Source organism: Culicoides brevitarsis, chromosome 2 (genome assembly GCF_036172545.1).
Source record: "Culicoides brevitarsis isolate CSIRO-B50_1 chromosome 2, AGI_CSIRO_Cbre_v1, whole genome shotgun sequence".
NCBI classification, from domain to species: domain Eukaryota; kingdom Metazoa; phylum Arthropoda; class Insecta; order Diptera; family Ceratopogonidae; genus Culicoides; species Culicoides brevitarsis.
Genome location: NC_087086.1, coordinates 23,582,646 through 23,602,387, shown reverse-complemented (window position 1 = coordinate 23,602,387; position 19,742 = coordinate 23,582,646). Strand labels below are relative to the sequence as shown.

General features: G+C 33.4%; 6 protein-coding genes across 6 annotated transcripts; 2 read left to right on the top strand and 4 right to left on the bottom strand.

Annotated features, from left to right (window-relative positions):
- The first annotated feature begins 138 nt into the window (after window positions 1-138).
- Window positions 139-7,949, top strand: LOC134828775 (glycine receptor subunit alpha-4-like). The gene is made up of 11 exons (XM_063841761.1): window positions 139-200; window positions 5,685-5,788; window positions 5,847-6,034; window positions 6,102-6,211; window positions 6,305-6,387; window positions 6,447-6,599; window positions 6,657-6,799; window positions 6,856-6,948; window positions 7,016-7,177; window positions 7,239-7,432; window positions 7,796-7,949. Exons 1-11 carry the CDS (start codon window positions 139-141, stop codon window positions 7,947-7,949), a joined length of 1,446 nt encoding a protein of 481 aa, XP_063697831.1.
- A 237-nt stretch (window positions 7,950-8,186) lies between these two features.
- Window positions 8,187-12,402, bottom strand: LOC134831376 (protein FAM91A1). Its single transcript, XM_063845096.1, has 5 exons — window positions 12,245-12,402; window positions 10,114-11,679; window positions 8,893-9,897; window positions 8,764-8,833; window positions 8,187-8,703 (listed from the first exon to the last, which is right to left on the bottom strand). The coding sequence occupies exons 2-5, from the start codon at window positions 11,628-11,630 to the stop codon at window positions 8,593-8,595; spliced, it is 2,703 nt and encodes a 900-aa protein (XP_063701166.1). The 5' UTR covers window positions 11,631-11,679; window positions 12,245-12,402; the 3' UTR covers window positions 8,187-8,592.
- Window positions 12,403-12,808: 406 nt separating this feature from the next.
- Window positions 12,809-14,170, bottom strand: LOC134831228 (zinc metalloproteinase nas-13-like). Its single transcript, XM_063844904.1, has 2 exons — window positions 14,115-14,170; window positions 12,809-13,652 (listed from the first exon to the last, which is right to left on the bottom strand). The coding sequence occupies exon 2, from the start codon at window positions 13,634-13,636 to the stop codon at window positions 12,854-12,856; it is 783 nt and encodes a 260-aa protein (XP_063700974.1). The 5' UTR covers window positions 13,637-13,652; window positions 14,115-14,170; the 3' UTR covers window positions 12,809-12,853.
- LOC134831226 (L-dopachrome tautomerase yellow-f-like) lies at window positions 14,103-16,199 on the top strand. Its single transcript, XM_063844902.1, has 5 exons — window positions 14,103-14,330; window positions 14,568-14,806; window positions 14,865-15,240; window positions 15,462-15,850; window positions 15,904-16,199. The coding sequence occupies exons 1-5, from the start codon at window positions 14,198-14,200 to the stop codon at window positions 16,117-16,119; spliced, it is 1,353 nt and encodes a 450-aa protein (XP_063700972.1). The 5' UTR covers window positions 14,103-14,197; the 3' UTR covers window positions 16,120-16,199.
- On the bottom strand, window positions 16,182-17,234 carry LOC134831227 (hydroxylysine kinase). Its single transcript, XM_063844903.1, has one exon. The coding sequence runs from the start codon at window positions 17,214-17,216 to the stop codon at window positions 16,182-16,184; it is 1,035 nt and encodes a 344-aa protein (XP_063700973.1). The 5' UTR covers window positions 17,217-17,234.
- A 330-nt stretch (window positions 17,235-17,564) lies between these two features.
- Window positions 17,565-19,431, bottom strand: LOC134830427 (uncharacterized). The gene is made up of 3 exons (XM_063843914.1): window positions 19,351-19,431; window positions 18,952-19,064; window positions 17,565-18,890 (listed from the first exon to the last, which is right to left on the bottom strand). Coding segments are annotated over exons 1-3 (1,344 nt in total). The 5' UTR covers window positions 19,353-19,431; the 3' UTR covers window positions 17,565-17,661.
- Window positions 19,432-19,742: the final 311 nt, after the last annotated feature.

Here is a 19,742-nt window from a genome sequence, read left to right as displayed (position 1 = left end):
ATTTCACCTAATACGTACCTACTTGCTGCCAATTCGCTGCACCTCTAAAGGCTATTTATGTCCTTTTGTGAGTGTAAGTTGTTTTCCATCAAGTAAATGAGTTTTGCAAGAGTTAAGTGAATGAGTTTGTTTTCAAACATGAGACAGGAAACAACTACCGCAGGTGGACCCACAAATGGACAGAAACACGTAATCGAAAAGTAAGTACTCAAAGGAGCGAGTGGTCATCCTAATCAACTTCACATGTACAAAAGTTGATTAGACATCGCGATATCAACCATCGCGGCACATTCTATATAGGTAAGTATGTGATACAATTAATTCAGTTACTCTCCAAAAGCCACTAACAACACGTTCGTCATTCCAGTAGACTGCTCGACTTCTTCCAAGCCAGCTTGAGTATATAATACTTAACCTTTCTTTACCTTGGTGGCTGGCATACTTTTGCATGTTGTCGTTCGCTGTTGCCGTTTCCATTGCTGGCTAAAATCAAGAATAAGAATATCAGACAGAAAATTTTTATAATAATAATGAGAGACACGCACACACGAAATTCAGCAAGTTTGAACTACTTTCCATTCAAGAGGAAAACTCGATGGTAGCTAGAAATAACTTTAGTCGAGTTTCAATCGTTTTAGCGATAAGACCGAATCCTTGCTTTGTACTTAGTACGCGCGTGTATGCAAATCTGAAGAGTTTTGCAAAACAAAAGGTGGCTGTGCATTTCTGCTACGAATTACAAGAGCTGTTTTAATAGAAATCATCATAATTAATTAACTAATGCGTATATTTATCACAATAAAATAATTGGTGATGGAAGAAAAATTAGAAAAAAAATAGAATATGAAGTATATTCAAAGGATTGCAATTTGCAAAGCTGATCTCTTTTGCATGATGACCTCTTTTCCGTAAAAGAAATGAAAATACCACAAAAATGTTTCGTGATTTAAAAAATAACTTATTTTCAAGGTGTAACTTTAACTGATTGTGATTTACCAAAATAATAAATGAGCTTGCAACAAAAGTGCACCGAATGCATCAGTAAAAGAAAAGAAAAAAAAATTAAGGAATATAAAAATTTACAAGCAGCTTAAAGTGATACGACTATGTCCTTGAAAGAGTAATTTATTATTTTTTTGGTGTAAAAAAAGAAAAAGTAATTGTAATAAAGGATAAATTCTTTTCGTATATTTAGAATTGTTGCGTGTTACAAGGCGTGAAATACTTTTTTTTTGTTTAAAATATGTATTTTTTGTCTAAATGTTTTACTTTTGTCATATTGATGGCTTTTGTTAGAGTTATCACTAAAATATTTTCAACGAACAACGCGCGCTGTTTTTTTTTTCATAAAAATGTTCATAAATCAAGTCTTTTTGATTATACTTTTTAACAACTCCACAATAATTAGTACAAACATTTCTCTTTCGCTTGTACGATTTCTTACAACAAAGTAATTCTACAATTGATTCTGATGTCAAGAACCTCACTTAATATCAAGTATTTGCGTGTCCCCACTGTGTTACTTTGTACTTGGGTGAAAACGTCGGGCACACACGTGAAATTTTACCCTAAAACTTTCTTCAAGTTGTACTGCCTGCGTGTTAAAAGACTGCTGCTGCTGCTATGTATGGAAACTAATTAATTTTGGTCACTTTTTATTATTCAGTACGACAACAAAAAAAAAATAGTTTGAAATAAAATTTTCTGTTCCTCAACCTGCTTTCAGTTAAATTGCTGTTAGATTTTTTTTCTTAAAAAGGAATTTATGTACTTTTGGGGACTCGTTTTACATCTTGATAACAAAAAATTTGGGGAACGAACTCAAGGATTTTTACGTAATTTCCCTTCATTTACAATTTTCTTTGTTTTCTGAAACTTGATTTAGCTTTAGCTCGCATTATTAGTTGTATGTAATAATAATAGGAGTCTTGCATGAATTTTAAACAAACAAACTTTAATTATGAAGTTTATTTTGCGCTATATGAAAAGGACGCTCCAATTACAGGAGGTATTATTAAATGTATGTAACCAGTTATTTTCTCTTCACGCTAAAAAGCTTGACACTAATTTATTGCAGTTGATAGTCGTGCGTTTTTATTTATTTCTTGTTCAACCTTTGATAAGATTTAAATTCTCATTTTGTGCTGAAGTCCTCATATCGATTACCCATGGCGGCAGTCACCTACCTTTCAATCACTCATTTACCATAATTTTATTAGTCGTATGATCGATTTTCTGTCGACTCTCTTGTTTGATGAAATGTTTACAATAAATTTGAGCAAATTTTGTCGAGACCTTGACCATCAAGAAAAACCTTTTCTCTTTCAAATGTTTCCTTTAACGCTGAGTTTCCGAAACGTTTTTATTGGTCAAAGGTATGAAAGTGCTTTTATAAATAAAATCTTATGTAAATTTGAGAGACTCGACTCATTTCGAAAAGTTGTATCGCTTTATTGGAATTTTTCATAGTATTTGGTCATTTTATAAAATAATTAATGGAAAATAAATAAAATTGGGACAAAATAAGAAAAAGTTAAAAATGTCATCAAAAATTACCGTTTTCTGTTTTTTTTAAACATTTTTTTTTTAATATTTAATAATTCTACGATAGAGTTAAGTTCATGGAACAAAACAAAAATGTTGGGGTTTGCAGTCGATTCTTTTGAACTGTCATAGTTAAGGCACCCTTTATGCATGACTAAAGACGATGTTCTTTTTTTGCTCAAACTGTTTGTAATTTGCTGATTTGGCTTGATATGAATTAAGAAAAAAATGAAATAAATAATAATGTCATAAGAAAAATCCTGTTTTCAGACACATTTTTCTTGAGTATGATAATTAATCATATTTTCATTAAAAAGAACACGCACATCAACAAAATATGTATGCAGATAAAAAAAAAGTCGCACTAAAAATTACTTTATCAACGGGTGTGTTCTCAATCATTCAATCCAGTATTAAGTGATATCTAGACAATCTGCCATAAGAAATAACTGCTTGACGAATATAGAAACAAAGAAGTAAAATAATAAAAAAAGGAATTTTAAAAGAAAAGTGATTTCAGTATCTAATTTCATGACAAAACCCGATTAAAATACAAATCAAGACAAAAAATAATCGACAAATCATCGAAACTTGGTCTATTACCGAAAAAAAAACGAAAATAAAAAGTAGGAGACAAATTAGAGTTAGACAGTGGCGCATGGCACAAACAATTCTATGATATGAGAACATCAACGAGAACGACACGGTGACGACTATGACATCAGCATTAATTATTTTTTGGTAAGTTCTGTACATTTTTATGAAAAAAAATTACAAAATTGTGTGTTCAATACAAATGCGCTCAAACACAGGCTCAAATACGAGGAAAACACCGAACTACTATTAACTCGTTTTATGCAAACTAGGTTAAAACTGCTTGTGAAAATACCCTATTTAATAGCTATTTTGAAGGTCAGGCATTTAGGTATATAGGAGAAGGGTTGTGTTCTTGGTTCGTTCAAAGAACGAACAATATTGTCATCGTCATTATTTATACATTATCGTGATAAACAATGCTCTGAAAAGAAAATATGACGCAAAAAGAGGGGTACTTATTGAGGTTTAATGACACAATTAATATGTATGTAAAAAAAAAATTGAGCTAAAATTTGCATTTTAGCAACGGTCAGCTCTCCAGTGAACTAGCTTAGCTGTTCATGACACTCAAGTTTACGTGCTAGCGACAACGTGTGGGAAAATTTGCCATCCACTTACTCCTCGTTTTATTTGAATAAACATTTCCCATGTTTTGTAATGTGGCACGAAGAAGAAAAATAAAAAATCACAAAAAAATAAAAGTTCAAGTATTGATCAATCAAGCTACCGACGTATGGAATGGGTGACCACGGTGATGAACTATCACTATACTATTATATACTCACTTTCTTCATTTCTGTGGCATATGGAATGGAGTTGAACCCAGTTTCCAACTATTATTATTATTAAGTGATTTGCTTCTTTTTATGATTTTTTCATGTTTACAACTTTAAACAAAAATTCCTTTATTTGTTTTTTCGTGGTATTCTTTGTTAATTTATTCATAAAGTTTTTTACGTTTTTGTTTAATCTTTAAAATATTCTACTTTTACTACGAAAGTTCGATATCCAAAAAACAAGAAATTGTTTTTCGCAAAGTAAATATACTTTCGACGATTAAATTTATTTAAATACAGACATCTTAAAAAAAATAATGTTTTAACATGTCTTTAGTTGAACTTTTTTATGCTAAGAGTTAATCAATTTTAGAGACTGTCACTATTTGATCCTTATTTGGAAGTATTAAAATCTGCTTTCATTTGCTCCTGCGGAAAATTTGATGCGGAAAATCCAATTCGTTGCTTCAAGTATTTCTGCTCATCGTTACTTTTTTGAAAGTTTTTTCGGTTTAGTGAATTCTTATCTGTTGATTTCTTTATAAAAAAAAAGAAAATAATTTACTTTGCATTCCATTCCAATTTCTTATAAAAAAATTTTCTCTGTCGCATAAAAAAGTGCAATTGCTTTTTTATCACATTCAAGCTCAATCGGCTTTAAATAAATTCCATTGAAATTAAAGACATTCAAAACATTTCACACTTTATCTGTGAACTGGAAAATTTCAGTTATTTTAACTTCCGCTTCCTCCAGACCGGAAAACATTGTTTCGAAGACGGCAGATGCTGCAATCAACAAGCAAGAGAAATGTAACATTTTTTGGTATTTTTTTCAGCAAAGCTAGAAATATTTTCGATCAAGTTCGCATAAACTGAGTTTTCATTAAAAAATATTCCTCCCAATGACATTGTTTTGTAAATTAAATTTTAAATACAAATACCTTTTTCTGGATGGACCTTTTTTGTTTACTTGGATTGACCGTTATACCCGAAGTTTCTCTTTTAAACAGATACTTTACGACGATATCAGGACGCTATCCATTTATGTGGCCAAAAAGATATGGGAAAATGTGTTTTCACGTTGAAAATTGTCATAAATTCAATAAAAAAAAATCAAAAAACATCAATGTTAAAAAAGTAAAAAAAAAAAATTAAAATTCTTTAAAATTTTCTGATCAATTTAAAAAAATATATATAAATTTTTAATTTTAAATTTGGTTCTTGTAAACTAATATTTATGAATTTTAAATATTTTGTATATAGGTAGCTTTGCTTTAATAATTAAACATTTTATTTTTTTTAATATGCAGAAAATATATGAAGAACCATTCAACATTTAACATTTTTTCGCAACCTCCAAATTGTTAATACTTATCCCAAATAATATTTTTTGTATTTATTGAAATTGAAATGTTTCAACTAATTTAAAAAAAAAACATCAGTCGTCTCCATTGTTAAACTAGTTATTCAATTTATTTGTTTGCTTATTTCTCTTGATCAAATATTCGTCAGACTATAAATAAACAAGCAAATGGCAACAACATAGCGATAAAATGAAATGCCTAGTGTAGAATAAATAGCGAAAAAGAAACCGCAACACATCAATCAAGGTGAAAATAATGCAATTGAGTTTGGTGGAAATTCATGCGTTTGTTAAATTGTATCGTTAAAGGGTGTGAAAACAATTTATTTTGAAAATAGAGAAAAAAATAAAATTATTAATTGACTTACATTTTTGTTAATTTTTTTTTTTTTTTTTTTTTGCAGGACAACCATATTTTTGGATATTAATATGATGCACGAGACACTGCAACTTTCGCTGCAAAACACACACAAATTTATGGATAATTACGATAAAAATGTCCGACCAAGTAGGTTTTTTTCCAATATTTCTTGCCAAGTTTCCTCTCTTGATTCCCTTCTTCGTAGGTCCAGTCACCGAAGTAATAATTTCACTGTACATAAATCGAATATCGGCTGTTGATGAGAACAAGGAAGAAATTTCTTTTGATGTCTTTCTGCAAGTAATTTGGCAAGACACACGCATCGAAATAGCGAACGAAAGCAAACATTTAGAGTATGTGGAATTAACAGCACAAGAGCGACATAAAATATGGGTAAGTTTCCTACTGCTGATTATTTTACGAGCATGTGAAGGTAATTTTTCTTTTCACACAAAAACAGGTGCCTGATTTATACATAAGACAATTACGCGAAATGAAAGTTCTGACGTTATTTGAGGAAATTTCAAGTTTACGATTATATCAAAATAGCACAATAACTCTTAGTATAGGGTAGGTAATTGTCACGTAGTTAGACATGGGCGTCGTTATTGCCAGGAAATGTTCAAAGTCATTTTCGTTTCCTGTTTTTCTCTTTTTTTACAGCGCTACAATCATTATCAAATGTGATATGGATTTCATTTTGTTTCCATTGGACGTGCAAAAATGTCCCATAGATTTTAGCAGTTGTGAGTTTTTTCTAAATTAATTTTATTTTGAATCATAATAACGTCCAATTACATTTCAGACAAATACTCAGTGAAGGAAATGAAGTTTCATTGGAAACACGAAAACGCCTTGTCTTTCCCAAAGGATTTTGGCGAGGGGTTCTTTCGTTTACCCAAGTATATTGTAACTTTTCGTCACAGAGATGAACCATATTTGGTGAATTATGGTGACGGTAAGTTTCGAAAAGACTTTGCAACACATTTTTCTCTACATTTTATTTTTGTCATAGCGGAGCATCATTCTGCCCGATTAGAGATAAAACTAACAAGGGAAGTAAAAAGTTATTTGTTAGAAAATTACTTGCCATCCACATTATTTGTATGTATATCCTGGGGTAGTTTTGTTGTAGCTCCTGAGTGGCCAGGACGAATGGTAATCAAAAATTAAAATAAATAAATTTTATTTCTTAAATAAAAAAAATATTTCAGGTACTCTTAGTCACAGTTCTTCTGTCTCTCGTAACGATGTTTGATACGATACGAAACAACTCGCCAGAAGCTCTCGAACTAAAAAGTATCGAGGTAAGTTCCGTTTTTTTTTTTTGTTAACATTCATAGTCAGAAATATTACTTACATCTCCTTTTTCAGGTGTGGCTGATCTCATGTACATTATTCGTCTTTTTATCGTTAATGGAGTACTTTATCATATTGTTTGGCATGCGATATGACAAGCACTGGCGGCATGCAAAGAAAAAAATTCAAGAGACAAAAATTGCGTCACCTAGACTTTTGCACGTGAGCGAAGGACCGGTAAATTTTTTGCAATTTATTCATCTTAATAAAGTTTATTAAAGTTTTTTTCTTCATTTAGCGAATCTCTACCGAGTCACCAAGAAGACGCAATGGACTAGAAGCTGCACGAATGCTTGCCGGTGGAGGCAACAAAATCTCGCCAGAACCAAAGACCAACGACACTTTGCAGCCACCTGATGCGAATATCAGCATTTCAACAGAAACACTTTCTGCTGCAACCCAAAAAATGCAAAATATTATGACGAAGAATCGGTAAGTCGAAAATTAGATCAAAACAGCCGTTAAAAATGTTTTCTCGCATCTCAGGATAGATTTCTTATATCGAGTATCTAAAATTAAAGAAAATTTCGAATTTAGTAAGTTTCAAATTTTTTTAAAGAAAAGATCAAAACTTCCGTTGAAATCGGTTTAAAAAAATTATTTTAAAAAATTTTAACTCATTTAACTTTCAATTTTTTAATTATCAAATTTTTAAAGAAAAAGAACTTTTTCTGAAAAATTTACTTTTTAGACTTGATATAACGTTCAGAAGGTCTAGAGAATCAAAAACATTTTGGATTTTTGTACCGTCCTAAATCCTAAGTCAGTAACCCAAAATCTTATCTTATCTTTTAGGTTTAAAAATGTCGCAGACGTAGCTCTCTTGTACGCTGGATCTCAAAGAGGACGTCTGGATCAAATTTCCCTCATACTTTTTCCAATCTCGTTTTTAATGTTTACCACAATCTACTGGGCCTACTACTTAACTGAAGCAAGAAAACGGTCATAAAATATATTTAAAAAATTTATTAAGTTAAGAGTGAAAATTTTATTGAAAACGTTGTTATGAAATTTCTTGTAGAGATATTTATTCTAGCAAATGCTTTGTTAAGACTTTAAAAATTTTATTCTCAATCAATCGCGAACATACAAATCAACAGTACCTTATTACATAGACATATTTACCTTTAAATCCATTCCACGAAATCAATAAAGAAAAGATGACAATTTTAAAATTATTGCTTCCAAAACAAGTCGTGCAAGTTTTATTGTTCATTCATTCTTTTATCGTATATTTATGTTCTTTAACAAGTATTTGATTTATAATCAACTGGTAAGTACTTTTTTGATTAAAATAGAAATAAAAAGGGTTTTAACAAAGAAAATTTTCCTTTGGACGTTTTTCGTTGATTGTTTATAAGTTTTTTCATTGAATATATTAAGTTTCTCTTTTAATGTTAATGTGTTTTTATACATTTTTTAAAATTAATGCTACTTGGCTTATAGTTATTTTGGATTAGTGAAAAACTTAAAAGTAAAGCTAATGAATTCTTAATATGACTCGAATTTTCAAACTAGAACTAAAACACATATAAATGTTATTTTTTATTAAAACGCTCTTCATAAGAAATCTACGTTTCGCTCCAAATGGCTTACTTTCCAGGCCATGTGCATATTTTGCCATTCTCGAAAGCCAAGTTTATCCTTGGCGGAGGTATAAGGGCTCCAATTTTGGCATATTCGATATTTTCGTCCACGAAATACTATAATGAAGATACAAAAATAATCAAATGGAACATTTATCGAAAACTTTTTAAACTTACCATACACTGCGAAATAAATTTCATGAATTTTTCATTCATTTCCTGATTGACAAATTTTAGTTTGGCCAAGCTGTAAAAAATTAAATAAATAAATTTGAAGGAAACATTTAAAATTAAAATATATTTTACTTGTTATCTGTCAACAAATCCTTGGACAATTGTTGACAAATTCGAGAATTACAATCGGCCTCGAACAGGGGAATACCAAAACAAACGTCCAAAAGAGTCCATTCCTCACCATAGTATTCGCCATCTGTTTGTCGCATGTCATGATTCTCGTCATCAAGCACTAAAAGTTCCACCGAGCTCTGTGAATTCAAAACTTTTCTTTTATTTTCTTCGTCTTCCAGAATATCCAACTCCTTTTCAATTAATTCATTGCAATCGTCACTGCGAAAAACTTGTGCAGGTGAAACGGGAGTTATGAGAGTCGCGTGCTGCGGTTCCAATGTGTTAAAAGCCGTAATTTCGGAGTCGAGTGGCGAGAGTAGATCCGTAATGGGTGGCGCAACTTGTCCTTTTTCCTGCACAAAATTTTTGTTTTCGATGCCTTTCGTATCCTTCGCACTGACTTTTGCCGTTCCTGAATGTTTTTTACTTTTTGCACGTTCCAGTCGCACATTCAGTGTAAAATCATCACATCCGATGTCAGGCACTTTTGTATTGACAAACGTCAAGTAACCACAACTGTTTTCCAAGTTGACGTGATGCGACAGACGGATTACGGCTTTGTGTCGCATCCATTTTAGTTGCAGTTTGTCGGTGTGATCGAAGGGGAATGCCTGATAATGTAATTCAGCGGGTTCTCGAATGCCATAACCTTGGACCAATAAGCAGCCGTTTTTCAGGTAGACATTCAAGTTGTTGTAATTCTCACTATTGAGGATGTATGGCTCGTTATTTGGGATGGAAACGAGAAGTTTGCCGTATCCCAGGAAAATGCGTGGCAAAGATTTGAGAAAAGTACCTTTCGCGAGAAACAAACTCGGAGGTCCGAATCCCGATAAGTGGTAGTAAAAGAGTTTGGCCCAGATGTGCGAATGGCCTTCGACACATTTGTAAAATGGACCGAAAAATGGAATTGTGAAAACATGTTTAAAATGCGACGTAAGTGGCGCCATGGCAATTAGGGCTCTGAAAAGAGATAATAAAATTAATTTTAAGATTTTCATACGTAAAACAACATTTTTTTTACGAAAATGTGACATTTTGATATTTCTTTTATTTTTTCTTACCGATTCACTTAAAGCTCAAATGAAAATTGAGGATTTATGCAAATCACTAAGAAATATGAAAGAAACTTCACAAATTTCATATGAAATTCAGTAAAAAAAAAAAACAATATCTTACTTGTATTTTTTATCTAAAATTTTATCTCGTGTCTTCGAGTCTAGATTTTCAAGACACTCCAGTCTCAGGAGATCTACTCCGCTGTTAAAAACACTTCGTAGAGCCACTAAAGTCGATCTTAGCATTATTGCATGTGTAAAGTATCGCCCAACTTCCCCACCTTCAGCATCCAAGACGGATATTTTTTCCAATTCTAACAAGAATTGATCCATGCTTTCATCACAGAGCTTTCCAACTTCAAACATAGTCACGGCGTGACTTTTTAGTCCTGGCGACAAATTTCCCATCATCAAAAAGGCCGTTAATGTTGAATCAAAAACAAATCCAATCTTCTTTCCCAATCGCGGTGGCGGCGATCCATCCAACGGTGTCGGGGTCAGAATGTATGTCGAGTCCACGCTTCCTGGCTTGCAGTACGGGCTTGTGATGGTCGGAGAGGTATGTGCTGTTTTCAATGGCAAATTAGTGGGGCGTTGTGGCGTTGAGTCTGGCGTCGATTCTCGCAAAAATTCCTTTGGTGGATTCAAAATTGTCACATCTTCCACAATTTCCTGCTGACCATTCAGAATTTCGTTCCAACTGATATGCAAGTTATTCATATTGAACTCGGTCTTTTTGTTTGCGAATCCTAGGCGACACAACAGCGACACACCGATCTTAATTGTATCGAGTTCCACTTCGAGCATACTGGCCAATTCGGAAATCGTCATGTGTTCGTCAGCCGTTACGAAAATTTTGTAGAGCAGAGATTCGAAATAATCGCCACTCACGCGATTCATCACGAAATTCTTCAGTTGCGGAATGCAAATGACATCTTCCCCACTAATTGGTACGTCCAAGTAAATGAGTCCTTTTTTGTAGAGTCCAAGCAAGACATTAAAATCCAGTACGCCGGCAGTTTGAGACCCAAAGTCAATTAAATCATCAAGGAGACCGCGCTCGATGTCGCTGCAGTACTGAATATCCGTCTCCAGAACATATCCGAGCTCGACACGCCAAAACGGTTGAATTTTGTGAAAAACAGGTACTTTCGGTAAGAATAATTTGGGGTCTTGTTCTCGGAAAAACTTTTTAGAATTAGTTTTCACTTCGCCAATCAGTGCTAGATATTCATTACGACCGATGCCAATGATGCGAAGGCAATCTGCAGCTGTGAAATTCGGCAAAGTATCGTAACTCTTGTCGTGCTTCAACATAAACGACAAAACATCCAGATAATAGTTGAATGGGGTGTAGCGTAGGCCCTTCGTTATCACATCAGCCAAGTGGTAGGGAAACAAATTAAGATGGACGATACTTTTTTCCACGAGAATTTCGTAGTAACGGGACTCATTTTTGAAAATTTTTTTCACAATATTGCCCCGCCATCGCAACTGGTTTCGTACCGAGTAGTTGAACACGAATTGCTCATATTCCTTCGGAATGTGTTTGAAAATTTGCTTTACGTGCAATGGAAGTTGCGACCAAAGCGTCTTGCGTCGAACACATTGCTCAATTTCAGCATTAATGCTACTCATATTGGTAGACGATCCCACGCGCTACAGATGAACCAAGTGATGCATAGTACTGAAAATAGAAAAAAAAATTAAAAATACAAATAAATTGACAGAGAACGGAAATTACTTCCACGACTACCGACACTTGTTGTGCAATTTGTAACATAAACAAGAAAAAAAATATTTTTTTTTACTCAATTTATTTACTGATAAGACTGCAAGGTGATTCTTTTAATAGCGTTTAGCTGCGTTTTGCCATATGCAAAGGAATTTTTCATTTAATTTACTACTCTTTCAAATACAGATAACAGCTACAAATATTCGCTCGTGAGTTTGCAACCCTTAACGTGTTTGCAAATTATAAATGAAAAACTAAATAATTGGTTCTTCCAGGAAACTATCAAAGAAACTGAATGTTTGTTTACATTTTTGAGCAAAGAAATTGTATGACATGTTTTCATCAAAATCCACGATTTAATTGATTATTTTTTAAATTTCAATGTTTTGAAGGGCAAACTAGTTTTAACTTTTTGTAAAAAAGTATTTCGATCACGTTTAGACTGAAGTAAATAGAGTCAAAATTCATTTTTTCTTTTTTTACGTCTAAGTACGTGTCCACAAAATGTTTTTCTTACCGTTTATTAAAAGTCACTTTCCAGGATTCCTTGAGCAATTTTCGACTGAGATGCAATTCCCGCAATAACAGATTAATTGATTGTTTTAAAAGATGTTTTTTTAAGTTAAATTAAATAATGTAGAACTTTACTTTTTATTGAATTTCGTGTAAGTGCTCAACTTTTGACACAAAAAATAAATAGACAAAGGCGTCAATCACTTATGAATAAATAAAATTTAGCTCAATAAGAAATTGAAGGAAGCGGTGAAATTTTTATATTTTTTTTATAGTTGAGGTTAAAATCAATTGTATGTTTTTAACAATGTTCTTATATTACGACAATTGTTGATAACATAAAAATTTAACAAAAAAGAATTAATAATTTGCTCTGTCATAAGTGAACAACACCTGCCAACAGCAAAACTTCGCTATTTCGGCCACGTGATGGTTTTAGCATTTAAAAAATTATTTGATTAAAGTACGTTAAATCGCTTTCCTTCCTCGATTTTTTTTCCGAATCAACATTTTTTTTTTATTTCGTGAAACTATTGTTTTCGATGTATTTTATTTTAATTTTTTTACTGTCACATTTACAGCTTTTCGACCAAAATGGGCAAAATCTATTTCTTCATTTGGTAAGATTTTCTCTTTTTCGGCATTCTTCTTTGTACATATTCGCCAATTTCTTTAAATCTCCCTCGCTGAACGTCTGCTTCCGAATCAAGGTAACATCACCTTTGAGAGGCTCCATTGTGGGCTTCCCATTTTTCGAGAAAGCTACTCCACTGTAATGCATAATGCTGTCATAATCGTAATCAAGTCCATAATTATCCACTTTTGATGCGGGATACTTAGCAAAATTATGTCTCTTGCCCTCAATAATGTTCTCCCAATTTATCCTTAAAAATTTATCGCGGTTACTGGAACTTTGTTGGTGCATGAAACCCACTACATGTAACATTTCATGCCGAATCGTCGCATAACGAATACATTGTGGCGTTTGCAAATTCAGATATTGTTGACCGCCATCCATGCCAACGCTCGACCAACAACCAGCAAACGAATTGACAATATCCACAAAGTTTTCATCTGAATCGACCATCGGACGGAATTGCAAACACGTGATGTCGTTGTATTCGTCAATTATTTGTTGGATTTTTCGTTCTTCTGCCTCCGTAAAGTGCCCTTCTGCGATGCGATATGGAATAATGCCCAACGGCCATCGAGCAGATTTACTTCGGAGACCATTTCGACCGACCGGACGAATTATGTCGCCTTCTTCCAAGCCACTGTGTTCCCAAATGTTGTCGCCCAAGTCTTCGTTCCACGTTTTTATTTCCTCGTCTACGGCAACGGGGTTCTCTTGTCCAAATGCCGCCATCCTTGGCGTTGGAGCATTTCCTGATACCATAAGTACCAAGTGTAAACTGCAAGAAAGAAGGAAAATTGAAAACATTTTGTTGTAAATTTAAAACAAAACTGCCGTTAAAAAACTAAAAAATTGCATATTTATAGTTGTTCTAAAATTTTGAGCAATAAATTTTATCATTGTTTGGGGTCAAATTAACAAATTAGTGGCCATTAAGTATGTTCGAAACACTTAACATATATGACGAGCCGGCGATAAGGAAGAACTTTATGTTTTTAATGTCACTTTTTATCAAATTATAGTGAGTAATAACCGAGTTTTGTGGATCATTAAAGCAAAACAATACTTTACATAGTTCCAAAAATAGTCGTACAATTAAAAAGTTTGCCAAGGTCAAAGGTTAAAAACATAACCAGTTTACTGTACTTCATACTTATATGAGATCCTCTCTAGGTGAGCACTATTTACTTTTGTGAGTAAGCAACTACAAATTAAGATGTGATAAGTGAATAGTAAATACGTTCGATTTCTATAATCAGAATAAAATCGTCTGTTGGAAGATGCACATCGTCTGAAAAAGAAATCAAAACAAGTAGGATTAAAATGTTTTTCTGCGCTATTCTGTTCGTATCGCTCATCAACGTTGAAATCGGTCAAGGTCAGAGGAATGGACAGCAGATGGAGGAGGTTTTTCGATGGAAACAGATGGGTTACGAAGGATTACAAGGTTTGAATTGTGAGTATGAATATTATTAGGTCAAAATATTATCACATTTCACTCATCAATTATTTTAAGAAATTATCAGCAAGGATGTCAAATAATTTTAGAATATTAAAATTGGAGATCTTTAAAGTCTTTCTTTTCATTTAAAGAATAATATTTTATTATTTTTTTTAAAGAGAGATTTAAAAGGTGTTCCTCTGAAAATAGAAAAAATTGTTCTATCGATCTCTAAAAGAATCTTTTTTGTAGCACCCGATTCAATTACTTTTCCATCCAACGAAAATGATACGGATACAATCTCGGATTTTAATGCTTACAACAACATTCCAATGGGAGTGGAGCATTTCCAAGGAAAATTATTTGTCACAGTGCCACGACGTTTCCCTGGAGTGGCATCATCCTTAAATTATGTTGATTTACCTCCAAATTCTGTCAATAAGAGCCCATTGTTGAAACCTTTTCCAGATGTCCAAACAAATAAATTGGATGTAAGTACTAACAAGTTATTGATGAATTTTATTGATTCTAAGAAAATATGTTAAACAGGTGAATTTGCAAGCTGATTCTAGGAAAATCGTGTCTGTGTACCGTACAAGACTTGATGAGTGCAATCGCCTGTGGTTTGTTGACACTGGTCTATTGGAATATCCAGTTGGCAATCTGACGCAAGTACAACCACCATCAATTTGGGTAATGAATCCGGAAACCGGCGCCACATTACGCCGATTTGAATTTCCCGCAACGATGGAGCAACGCGGAAACGGGGTCGCATCAATTACGGTTGACGTTAGTTCCAGAAATTGCGATGATGCATTTGCCTATGTGCCAGACCTCTTTTATAACAGAATGTACGTTTATAGTTACCGACAAAACAAGGCATGGACATTTGTTCATAACTATTTCAGGATGGATCCGTTTCAAGGTAAGTACAAATCCTTGAGTTCCTAACTTTTAAATCAACATATTTTTTGAAAATTAAAAACAAAAATAATCTGATTAAATTTGTGTTTCTAGTTTTTTTTACGATTTTATACAAAATTCAACGACAATTAAAAAATTTTAATTTTAATTTTTTAAATCAAGCTTTATGTTTTAGTTTTATTTATAGCACTTTTTATCATTAAAAAATATCAATTTTAAAAGGTGATTTCAATGTGGTCGGCCTGCAATATCAATGGGATGATGGCATTTTCTCCATAACTTTGGGTCCCCGACAAAATGATGGCTTTCGTGATGTATACTTCCATCCAATGATTAGCATTAATGAGTTCGTTGTCTCCTCCAGAGTACTCCAAAACGAAGAAAATGCTGATCGAGTATGGCACGGTGACGATTTCCGATTATTGGGTAATCGTGGACCTGGCACACAGTCAGCAATGCATCAACTCGATCTGAGTACTGGCGTGATGTTCTTCTCGGAAATCGGAAGAAATGCTATTGGCTGCATAAGTAGTGCAAAACCACTCAACAGTCAAAGTCATGCAATACTTGTGCAAGACAATGAGCGAATGGTTTATCCAGCAGATTTAAAGGTGAAAATTTTTTAAACGAAAACCGATCAAACTTAATAAATTTTTAATTTAAGGTCGATTCTGAAGGAACTTTATGGGTTTTGAGCAACACCATGCCACGATATATTTATTCGCAGCTGAACACAGCGGAATTCAATTTCAGGATCTGGAGAGTAAGCGCACGAGAATTGATAAAAGGAACGGTATGCGATACGAATGGCCCTCCAGAAAGTGGGAGAATTGGAAATAATTATCGTCACAGAAATTCAAAACCACCAAATAGATTTTGAATTGATACCTATTTTTTTTGACAAACTATTGTATAAACTTAAATTTATTAGAATTAAAATTTTTAATTTTTAGAATCCCACATTCGGAGCACTTTATCATCGTCCATGGCGTACAACTTTTCTAGAATATCCCAACCGGTTTTCTGAGACGAGAGCACATACTCATTTCCCGGGTCCTGCGAGTACGCATAAAGGCCATTCACCAAGCTCTGACACAGTCTCGCTTGAACGCAAATATTGAGGATACTTTTTTCCGCGTCTGTCAAGTCTTTCCTTACATCTTTATATCCTGCAAGCACAAAGGCGCCCGTTTCAATTTGTCCCGAATGAATGAGCATGTAGGTGATGGTAATGGCCAAATCAAAAATAGCAAATGAGTAATTGACATCGCCGAAATCAATGACACCTTCAAGCTTGTATTGTTCATTGTTAATTTTTTGTACTATAATGTTATTCTCGTTAAAGTCTCCATGGATCAAACCTTGGCGGAAATCCGAACGTTTCGATAGAACACGCGTCTCGAAAGATCTCAAAACTTTTTCCACCATTAATTTCCTTTTGGAATTCTCAATAACGTCTATCACATCTCTTATTGTGCCACATTTTTCGAGCATCCACTTGTGTGAATGTTTTTTATATGTCGCGGTATCATCAAAGTTTTGCATCGACTCATTTAATCGACCTATTTCTCGACCAACATTGAAATACAATTCATTCAGTTTTGGTGCTTTATCTAGCACGATTCCATTGACAAATTTAAAAAGACGCACAACATGAGTGGTTCCGTGAAATTTACGGGTGAAGAAAAGTTCTCCCTCGGCAGTTGGAAGTGGCTCAGGGCACTTGAAGCCCCTTTCGGAGACATACTTCAGTAGATTCGTTTGAGCTTTTATCATATCCAAGCACTTTGAATCGATATTATTTGTGACTTTCAAGACACAATCTGAGTCTCCGTCAACGGATCTCTTTATCCAGTAGTTGCGGTCGTCATAAGCGTTTAGCTCCACGATTTCCAGCGGTTTAATGTCATAGTGTGAATGCAATATTTCTTTTACGTCTTCTTGAGACACTTTTGGTTTTGTCATTTTTTCTTCCATTATGTGCTTATCTGTCGGAGAATTTGAATCAAACTGACAACTGGATTCTTCTGAAGAGACATTGAAGCTCGTTAAAAGCTTATCACACAGTTTCATACACATGAATGGAGTCTGATAAGGTGATTCAATGTTGTTTGTTGATTAAGATAGACAATAATCGTACAGCTTGCTTGTAAATGTAATTGAATTTTATCATGGAGGAGGCATGTACAATTAAAGTTGAAGGTCAATGGCACCAGATAAAGAACGCAAATTACTTGCAAAAAAAACTTTTTGGAGTGAAAGCAAGAAAATAAAACTTAGATTTTTGTATTTCAAGTTTAATTGACATTTAATTTATTTGTCATTTTGATGAATCAACAGGTTTCATCTAATATTGAAATCAAAAAAGGAATGACGGTTTAAAAGTACGGAATACATAAATTTGTATAAAAAAGGAAGTTGTTCAATCTCTGTAATAACCATCATAAAACAAACACTTTTTTGTGTAAGGTATGGAATATGCAGCATAGCCATGATACTTTTCAGTTCTAGTCATATACTCGTAAGTCACATTGTATGGCTTACGGGGCGGATCGTCAAGCATGAAATACAACATGAAACCTAAAATTGTTGCGAGTACAAGAACACATAATACGATCTTTTTGAAAATTGTATCAGGATAAAACTTTTTCCAGCCGGTCTTTGAAAAACTAGAGTCCACCTGATTTTCCAACTTTGCCAATTTATTCAAAAACTCAACCTTTTGCCACTTGTTGACCTTTTGAGTCCATTCCTTGCATCTTTTCAAGTTATTTGTGAAATCGTCACGGCTTTGAATGACATGGACGGGAAATTCCTTATCATACTTGAAATTTTCTTCATCAATGAGTTCCTTCATAGTCCAGATTTCATCATATAACGGATATTTTTCCGCGTAATTCTTGTTCGTTTTTACCTTTAACGAATATTCGATGATAGCAATTGCCCAGCGAACGAAGAAAAAAGCCATCAAATCGTTACATGCCTGCATATCCATGTAAAAGCCACGTTCAGAAGGTGAAATTCCATTCGGGGGTTTGCGGTTTTCCAGTTCTTTCATCAAAAGAGACAAAAGATAATTTATTTGAGCAAAATGACGATGCTCAATAATGGTTTCAACATAAGTTTGGATCATGGTGAGCACATGAATGGAAATTTTGTCATCTGTAGTAGTCGATTGGTTGAAAATGATACGTTCGATCAAGAGAACTGCGTATTTGACTTGCATTGCAGTATTCTTTACAGCTCCATAGCAGTCATACAATTTTGATAGTACGAGGTCATAGATTTTGAAGAGGCATTTTGACAGATCCTCCGGGAGACTTTGCCTGGTGGCTTTAAACTCATCGATCACTCTTTCGGACAAACAGTTAAAGTGAATCGCTTGGTCATATACGCCGCTGGCAAAACAAATGCAACCCGTAAGATGCAAGGTTAAAGCAAATACGCAAATAACGTCGGGTTCTAAGCGATTTGGTTCGAGCATCTCGACAGCTTTTTGTGACAATTCCGATAACTGACCTTGTTCACTACGAAGCACATAAAGTGAGGCCGTTTTGACAAAATACTTTGTGCATCCGGATTTTGGAGTCGAAAACTGCTTGTCGATTTTCATTTTCACACTTTCGGCATTCTTACACCACGTAAGAAAATCTGCAACAATTTTTTGAGATTAATTGAGTTTTTCTTTTTAATTTTAATAAGTCTTATTTACCTGGGTAGTCCGTTTCAAGTGTGTCAGCATGAATAATTTTTAGTAAGTCGCAAATCAATTCACGACGAACACTTTCAGCATAACTCGTGTCATGCAAAGTATAGCGAGATAACCTATAAAATAAAAAAATAAGTGTTGAAATTCTTGAAAGCAAAGAACCTTCCAATTTTTCTGACAAAATAAATTTATCTTCATAAATTTCTTGGTTTTTTATGAGCACAAGAGAGTATTTTTAGGAGAAAGTTCTGATTCAAGTCGTCCAAAAGTTTTTTTTTTAATACAAAAACAATTTTTAAAAGAAATTGATGAAATGATTTGTATTAAAAAACTCTTTTTTAAAGACCCAATTTACAAAAATTCTTAAATTTATCCAGTTGAACTCAATTAATAAATTCTTACATTGTAAAAATTGTCCTTTTCCAGCAAGTTCCAAAACTTTTGCACAAAAAAAATTTAGAAGCACGTCTTAATTCTTCAAAGTTCTCAATACGAATGAGTGTCAGAGTGTTATGATTCGATAAAAGAACAAAAAAATCATTGTCCGCGATCATTTATGAGTCACATTTTTAATCCAAACAAAAACGAGAGGAGGATCAGATTACACAAACTCATGCAAAACATAGTAAGACTGGTAACATAAACATAAACTCTTTTTTTCAGCAAAAATAAATAAAATTTAATGTAAATAGACCATTATTTATAAAATCAAATCAAAATGCGCTTATGTAATTTTTTACAATCATCATCAGAAAAAAGTTATCAATAAATTTACAGTTTTTCATCTTTTTTTA